At 41.1% G+C, this 8943-nt stretch overlaps 2 protein-coding genes across 2 annotated transcripts; both read left to right on the top strand.

Moving 5' to 3' along the window:
* The first annotated feature begins 626 nt into the window (after positions 1–626).
* Positions 627–2168, top strand: LOC145557851 (uncharacterized). Its single transcript, XM_081619032.1, has one exon. It carries the CDS (start codon positions 627–629, stop codon positions 2166–2168), a length of 1542 nt encoding a protein of 513 aa, XP_081475158.1.
* A 132-nt stretch (positions 2169–2300) lies between these two features.
* Positions 2301–2993, top strand: LOC145557852 (uncharacterized). The gene has a single exon (XM_081619033.1). It carries the CDS (start codon positions 2301–2303, stop codon positions 2991–2993), a length of 693 nt encoding a protein of 230 aa, XP_081475159.1.
* Positions 2994–8943: the final 5950 nt, after the last annotated feature.

Below are 8943 nucleotides of genomic sequence, written 5' to 3' on the forward strand. Positions count from 1 at the left end.
AGATCTACGCCAGTAACACCACCGAGCACGGCGAGCAGCCGTCTGTCTACCACGGACCACCGAATCACCGATTGAAGGATTTGAACTTTGAAGGCAGGCGCCAGGAAACAGTGAAGCAGCAAGGTATTTACTAATTTACACCTTTTAATTTGTTTTGTTAATTATAAATTTGTATAATTTTAGTCATTTGATTGATTAAATTGAACTGAATTGTTGATTTGTTGTTCATTTTTGTGTTAATTACTTAATTAATTATAATTTCAGATTTTCAGTCATTTATAAATTATAATTTCATAGTCTTGATCTCTTGAAAATTTGAAATTGACAAAATGACAGGTTGTTGGCCTTGTTGTAAATCTTGTAATGTTGTTCATTGTGGATTTGTGGTATGGATTTATGGTGTTGAAATGCAGAATTGTTGATTAGGTGGTCATTTGATTCAGATTTGATTGATATTTGAATGTATTCTGTGTATTCAAATGAACTGAAATTGTGTAATGTGTATATATGATTGTATAAATGAATTGCTGATTTTTTTTTTTTTTTTTTTTTTTTTTTTTTTTTTTTGTAATTGCTTATTTGCTTAAATGATTTTCAGAATGAAGCGGAAACGTACTCCAAATAAAATGCAGAATATCGCTAGTTTCTTTGCTAAATGTAATCCTCATCCTCCTAGTCAACAAAATTCTTCTCCAAATGAACAAATTTCAACTCCACATCATACTATTGAACAACATACCTCTCCCACACACAATTCACCTCAAATTTCCCCTCAAAGATCACCTCATAATTCCACTCACAACTCCCCTCAAAATTCCACTCACAACTCTCCTCAAAATTCCACTCACAACTCCCCTCAAAATGAAGTGGAACACTCTAGTCCTCTTAATAATGCTTCGGGAGATGGTGTTAGATTAAGTGAAAATGATCTTGCCAATCTTCCTCACGACCCGGGATTGAGAAGAAAGATGAGTGATTTCCATCCTGATGATAAAGACTTAGTGAGGAGAACTTACATTCAAAAAGGGCCATGCCAACCTAAAAACCATGTATTTCCTCAAAGACTCATTGCCCCTAAAAAACGTCGATTTTGTGTGAAGTGGTTTAAAACTTGGGGTTCTTGGCTTGAATATAGTGTGGAAAAGGATGCTGCCTATTGTTTTATTTGTTACTTATTCAAGGATGAAAATGCATTTGGAGGTGATGCATTTGTTACCGATGGTTTTCGATCTTGGAATAGATTAGACATACTAAAAGCTCATGTTGGTAAGCACATGAGTGCTCACAACAATGCCGTGTTAGCTATGGATCTGTTCAAGAAACAAAAGTCAAGCATCACCACTGCATTTTCAAAACAAAGCAAGGAATCTATGAGTAACTATAGGAAGCGATTGGAAGCATCAATTATTTCTGTACAATGGCTTTTAGTTGGAGCATTGCCTTTTCAAGCTCACGATGAAAAAGAAACTTCTTCAAACAGAGGTAATTTTCTCAGACTTTTGACTCTTGTTTCAGAACTACATCCTGATTATTCAAAAGTTTGTTTGAAAAATGCTCCCGGTAATTGTCAACTTACTTCTCCGGTTGTTCAAAAAGACATCAAAAATGCATGTGCAAAAGAAACTACTAAAGCAATACTTGAAGATCTTAATGGTGGTTTTTTTGCTATTCTTGCTGATGAGTCGGCTGATATTTCTGATAAGGAACAAATGGCTCTTTGTTTGAGATATGTAAATAAAAAAGGAGAAGTGTGTGAACGTTTACTTGGTGTTGTGCATGTTGGGGATACAACTTCTTTAACTCTTAAGGCTGCTATTGAGTCATTATTAATTCAACATTCTTTGTCTTTCTCTCAAGTAAGGGGTCAGGGTTATTATGGGGCTAGTAATATGCAAGGTTCAATTAATGGCCTTAGAACCTTAATAGAGAAAGAATGTAAACAAGCATACTTTGTTCATTGCTTTGCTCACCAACTTCAGTTGACTCAAGTTGCACTTGCTAGAAAGAATCCTGATTGTGCTTGGCTCTTTAGTGACATGCTTGCTCCTCTCTTGAATTTTGTGGGTTGCTCACCAAAGAGGAAAGAATTTCTTCGTGAAAAACAAGCTCAAGCAGTTGTTGATGCATTATCCCTAGGTGAACTTGAAACGGGTTCGGGTTTAAATTAAGAACGGGGGTTAGGAAGACCTTGTGACACCCGTTGGGGTTCCCACTTTAAAACACTTGTAAATGTTCTTGATATATTTCCTTCAATACTTGGCTCACTTGATGACATTGCTAAAGCTGCCGAAGCAAAATCTATGACAGATGATTTTAACAGAGCACAAAGTATTATTGGTTGGTTAATGACTTTTGATTTTGTGTTTGTGGCTCACTTAATGGTTACTATATTTGCAATTACAAATGAGTTGAATGTGGCTTTACAAAAACATGATCAAGATATTGTTAATGCAATGGCCATGGTTAACGTAAACAAGAATAATTTGCAAGAGTTGAGAGATGAAGGATGGGATTCCTTTATGGAAAAGATCTTGTCTTTCACAACCAAATATGAGATTGAGGTTCCAGATATGAATGCGACATATGTTGTTCCCGGGAGAAGGATGTTTAGAGGTAAGCGTCCGGGAGTGTCAAATCTTCATCATTTTCGAGTTGAGGCGTTTATTAGTGTCATTGATCTTCAGTTACAAGAGCTTGAAAATCGATTTCCCGAGATAAGTAAAGAACTTCTTGTGTGTATGTTTTGTTTTAGTCCAGTTAATCGGTTCTCTTCTTTTAACAAAGTTAAATTGACCAAGCTAGCAACATTCTATCCAAATGAATTTTCAAGCTCGAAATTGATTTACTTTGAACACACACTTCAAAATTACTTTGTGGCCGTTAGAGATGATGAAAGGTTTTGGAATTTGAAGAGTCTTAGTGAATTGTCAAAGAAACTTGTTGAGACGGGATTGTCCGAAACTCATAGTAGAGTATACTTGCTTTTGAATTGAAGTTGGTGTTGGTTCTCCCCGTTGCAACGACAAGTGTTGAAAGAGTGTTTTCTGGTATGACGATCGTGAAAGATAAATTGCGTAATAGCATGGGAGATCAAATGTTGAATGATTGTTTGATTACTTTTCTAGAAAGTGATTTGTTTTCGAATGTTAAAATAGATCACATTATTGATCGATATCAAAATATGAAAAATTGTCATGAACAATTGTAATAGTTTATTGTACTATGTGATTGTAATATATTATTTGTAGTACTTTTAGTTTGTAAGATGAATTATTTAGGTACTATTTGGTTGTAGTATGGATTATTTTTGTTTGATTGAATGATTGAAATGAAGGTGGTTGTCATATATATATATTTTTGTTAGTATTTTTGGATTCGATTTTTTTTTCCTTTTACAGGTGATCAATTATTTAGGGTGACTCACAAGGACGGAAATCCTGGATCCGCCACTGATCCCAACCAGCCTCCAACACACGCACTGCAGCAGCCTGCAACACTCCCTGCTCACTCCTTATCACCACACCCAACCCTTTTTTCGTGCCTAAATGCGCGTCACAGTTCACCTTTACCATCCCTGCAGCAGGACAGCGCCAAGAGCTTATAGCAGCATTCACAACTTGAGCTGATCCGTGGCCAGATTTCAAGGCATATTCGTTACTCTCTTTCACAAAATTCACCACCCACGAGCCACATCAATAGCACAAAAATCACTTTGCTCGAAAATGGATTTATTTCTACAATGTCATGATGCCCATGCAAGTGTAGCAATAGATAGCAGCTCATCTTTCGATACATTCTTCGAACACCATAAAAATCTCTCGACAAAGCTATTATCAGGGGCAGCACTTACCTTGGATGTGAGAGGGCTAGCAGCCCATATTTCTTTCGCTGCCTTACAGCCAAAGGTGGCATGAATGATAGTCTCCTCAGGCTCATTGCAGATGATACAAGACTTTTCAGATACAATGTGGCGGTAGAACAACCTCTCTTTAACAGCGATCTAGAGAAACCTCTTACAAGCTCTCCACAAAAATTATATATTATATTTAATAAATTTAAACTTTAAAATCTCATTCACTGATTTTCCTTATATAGCATTTAAATTATTTAATTCTAAAAGAATTTACAAATCTCTTATTTGATTGACTATCAGTAAAATTTATAATCCTACATGGCGCATTAAGAAAATTTTATTATATGTGGCCCTCTAAAAACACGGGAAAAAACTCTCCATATATACTAATTTTGTGCCCGGGTGATGCTTAGATGGTTGATAAGAATTTCTTTTTTTGACACCGATAAGATTTTATTAGGGTTAACTTTTTGTCTTTAAATGTTAAATACGTTAATATATTTCATGTCACTTATATTCATATAATAGTTTACTTTTTGTATTTTTTAATTAATAAATAAATATCTTATTATATATTTTTATTAAACTTAATTTATATTTACTGATTAAATTAATTTTCTATTACTTTTTAAAACGCTTATTATGATGAAATTAAAACAAAGTTATAGGAAATTTATTAAAAAGTTATGATTAATCTTATATATAAGTAACATCAGAAGTATATCAGTAATAAAACTCTATACAACATTTTTGTCTAAAACAATCTATCCAAATAGCATCATATCATTTAAATGCGTCATAATAATATCTATTTTTTGCCTATGTGGCTCGACACATGGCAAAAAAGTTAAAGGCCAAATGTCGCTGTCTTGTGGTCTGACTACAAGACTGGCTTTATTTCTTAGTGATATAATATGATATTAGATTTTTGCAAGAAACCACCTCATAATTTTTTTTTTTTGCAATGACATAGCTTAATAATTTTTTTTTGCCAATGACACACATTTGTTTGAAAAAGAGGGTTTGACCCTGTTTCATGGCGTTGAATCGACCACGTGCAAGGCATAAGACCTTTTAATTACCACTCTCCAACTACGCCAACCACCATAACGCCACCAAAATCGCCTTGCCTACCCCACCACCACCAGATCTCGTCATTCACCTCTTACCCACCCCACCATAACCACCAAAAAACGCACACCGACACTATTCCAATTATAAGCTACGTGTGAAGAATATTTAGGTAAAAGTGCATCAATTTTCAATTAGAAGCGTATATTATTTAAAATAACGGATTTTTCACCAAATACCACTGAGTTAAAGCTTAATTCACCATATACCACCAAAAACTTTCTAATACACCATGTACCACTGAGTTTAACATAAATGTCACCAAATGCACTTAATGACTAACGTCGTTAACTCCGTTAGTCATTAAGGTTAATTGTGCCACGTGGCTGTCACTTATTGGTTCTTATTAATATTATTTAATTAATTACTTAAATAAAGAATAAAAAACCTAAAAAAAAATTAAATAAATAAATAAATAAACCACCACCAACCTAGCCACCGCTCCCCACCCAGCCAACATCCCTGCCCTTACCGGCACCACCATGTCTACACCGCCGCACATCCCTTTCCCTTAAACCACTATCCTCTCAAGTCCCACCCTAAAACTCGAAAAACCCTCTCTCCAACGCCCAAACCCACTTGTCGGCTCCCAGACCCACCTTCCCCGAGCCGGCGAACCTAAGTCACCCCTCAATCTTCCAACTCCACCCCTTTCCCCCCTCTGAACCACCACCCTAAAACCCTAAAACCCCAAAATCAAAATCTAGGGTTTCGATTTTGGGTTTTGGGATTTTGGGTTCAACTACGGGCTGGTAAGGTGCTTAGCGTGGTGGTGTAGTTGGTGCCGTGAAATAAGGTAAGGTGTTGCGGTGGTTTGTAGCTGGTGTCGTGTGGTGGCGAATTGAAGGATGTGCGGTTTGTGTGGGTGAGCTGTGTTTAGGGTAATTTTACCCTACCACGTGGCCCAATCAGAAGGAGACGTGGATGCTGAAGGGATCGTCCTTCTCACTCCACTTTTTCCTTTCTTCCTCCTCGCTATCCGGAAGAGGGGGCAAGTCATCGCTGCTCTCAGAGGTAGAGGCGGAGCTGTCACTCTCCGTCTCCCCCTCACTTTGGTCCATGGGGGCAGAGGCGGCCTCGTCGTCGCCTTCGTCAGACTCTTCCAAGAAAGAGTCAGCATGGGTTGAAGGGGCGCGCGGAGGGGATCTCTCCAGAGCCGTCTGGTCTCCCTGACCAGACGTTTCTCCCTCAGGCGTTTGGCCGCCTGAGCCTTCGCTTCTGTAATTTGGATCAGTGGTCGTCTGCATTGTCCGAGCCATGGTGTCCTGCACAGACACATAACTGGTCGGAATCCATGGCAAAGGGTGGTCCCAACACCCCGAGCCGGCACTCCCGGTCCTAGACTCAGCCGTCCCTGGTGACCGGCTGGACTCTAACCTAGGTTGTGCCGTGTGTGTTGGTGATGCATCCATTTATTGCAAGAAATATGTACAAGCGGTGAAAAAGAAAAGAGCTGAGAGAGACAGAGACGGTACCTTTTGATTTGGTATCTGAAAGTAGGCGGGACCGGCTGGGTCGCTGAAGAACAAACTTTCTTGCTTGCGTCTGACTCAAACGGATGACTTCTGCTCTCTCAAAGTTTTTCTCTCTAGGAAATTTTTGTAAACGTACAAAATTATGAGGGTAAAATGGCTATATATAGAGGGTAAATATGGGGGCATTTCCGTAATTTACCCGGAAGGTGAACGGTTACTCTGTAACGGTAAAATTACCGCCAACCGAAGCGTGACATGTGTCACAGATGCCACGTGGCGTGCCACGTCACATCTGTGAGGGGCAAATGTTTAGGGTAATTTTACCCTGCCACGTGGCCCAATCAGAAGGTGACACGTGTCAGCCCTAGATTGGTCTAAAATGGACCAATCCCTGCTTGACACGTGTCATTCCAGAAATCAAGGGAAAAGGCGACCTTCAGGCCCAAATCCCGAGAATGCCGAAAAACGGCGTAGCCCACCAATGATTAGGGTTCAGTGACCTAATCAGGGGCACAATTCCCAAAGACCCTATAAATAGGGAGATATCCCTCATTTTGAGGGCACGTTTTACCATTAAAGATACCTGCATTCTCTTACATCAGAGAAACACCTGAGCTTGGAATCCGAGCAGATACCCACCTAAATTTCCGTACTCTTTATTCCTTTTCAAGTCACTAACTTGACCGTCGGAGGCGGAGCTCCAACCACCCGGAGTCTCCATTATTTTGCAGGTGCAGCTCAAGCCGGATCAGTCTTCGTGACGTAACTCTCCCGAGGGACAAAAACACCCAAAACATTTGGCGCCGTCTGTGGGGAGAGTACCTCGAAGATGGTTCAAGAGTCTGTACCACCCATTAACCGTCTGGGTGAAGACCCAGAAGTTTTTACAGACTATGAGGAGGATGAAGATCCTCAGGTCGAAGCTTTTACAGCCGAAGACGGCTCTCTCAGAACTAAACGCATCCGGCTCAGAGACACTCTGGAGCGGGGTGCCTCCCAGGCGGGTCCAAGCCGACCCCCTGGACAGCCGGAAGGGGAAACCCAAACGGCCGCTGGATCAGCCTCTGTCACACGAGACGAGCTCATGAGATTCATGACAAGTTTCAAGGGTGAAATTACAGAGCTGATCACCAAGAGCCGGGCTGGTCCAAGTAAAGGCCAGTCGGTGAAGAAGACTCCTCCAGAGAAGGGGAAGTTAGTCAGAAACCGGCAGCCCACTCCCCATCCAAAGGAGAAGGCAGCCGGGACCATTGATTGGTCAAAAATTCTCCTTCTTGGGAGGAACACCAACAACACTCGCCGGCCTCAGCAGCCGGTGAGAAGTAAAAAATCAACTATTGATGCCCAGGAGATCATCAACCGGAAGAGAAAAAAATCGCTGTCTGAGTCGGCTTCAACGTCGAATTTTCCAGACAGGTTCAACAACATCTCTGCAGGGAGTGCACCTTCCTTGCATGAGAGTCAGACAGGCGGTAATACCGTCCATTCTGGCCCTCATATAATTGGAGTTGTCCCGTATGTGCCTACTCAGGCTTACGGGCAGTATCCTCCTCACTTCATGCAGTCGGCCTTCTTTGGGGGTCAGGCGGCATATCCAAATGTCCAGCCATTGGACTGGCAGCTTCGTCTGCTGCGCCTGGGTGAACAACCTTCTGCGTTCACTCGGGAGATAATCGAGGCGGCTCAGCCGGCCAAGGTTAAGAACATGTTGGTTGGTACCTATGATGGTACCACCAATCCAGAAGACCACCTCATGGCTTACACCAACCTCATGTACCTGCAAGGGTTGGATGATGCCACTTGGTGTCAGTGTTTCCCGGCTACATTGAAGGGCATTGCCCAACAATGGTTTGGCAATTTGCCGGCCGGGTCCATCGATAGCTTCAGGAAGCTCGCCTTTCTATTTGCTTCCAACTTCTCAATGAACATCCCTGCTAAGAAAACAAGCCTTGATTTGAGCACTGTTAAGCAGGAAGAGAGAGAAGGGCTGCACTCATATGTCAGGCGGTTCAATCTGATAAGAATTCAGATTCAAGGACTGTCTGACGAGGTAGCTTTTACAGACTTTTTCAAGGGTCTGAGAGACGGGTCGACTTTTAAGTTCGACCTCGTCAGAAAAGGGGCTTTCACCCTACAAGCGGCCCTGAGGGAGGCGGAAAGCTACATTCAAGCTACCGACCTCTGCTCACCTGGTAGCCAGTCGGACTCTAAGAAGTCTGACAAGCAGAAAGACAACCGGCCTGCTCAGCCGGCCAAAAACAAAGAAGAGAGCAAGAAAAGAAAAGAAGTCTGGGCGGTTACTGACTCTGACCAGCCGTCCCAGAAGAAAAAGAAAGAGTTTAAACCGTACGTCCCCAAATACGAGTTTAACAAAGACTGCAACTCCATCCTCATGGAGGTGAAGGACCGGCTGTCCATTGAGAAGCCGAATCCTATGAAGAGTTCTGTCCAGTCACGAAACAAAAATAAATTTTGTCAGTTCCA

This window comes from Chenopodium album, chromosome 9 (genome assembly GCF_948465745.1).
Source record: "Chenopodium album chromosome 9, dcCheAlbu1.1, whole genome shotgun sequence".
NCBI lineage: Eukaryota > Viridiplantae > Streptophyta > Magnoliopsida > Caryophyllales > Amaranthaceae > Chenopodium > Chenopodium album.

Coding starts and splice junctions, on each gene's coding strand:
- LOC145557851 (XM_081619032.1), top strand. CDS start 627: ATGCAGAATATCGCTAGTTTCTTTGCTAAATGTAATCCTCATCCTCCT.
- LOC145557852 (XM_081619033.1), top strand. CDS start 2,301: ATGACAGATGATTTTAACAGAGCACAAAGTATTATTGGTTGGTTAATG.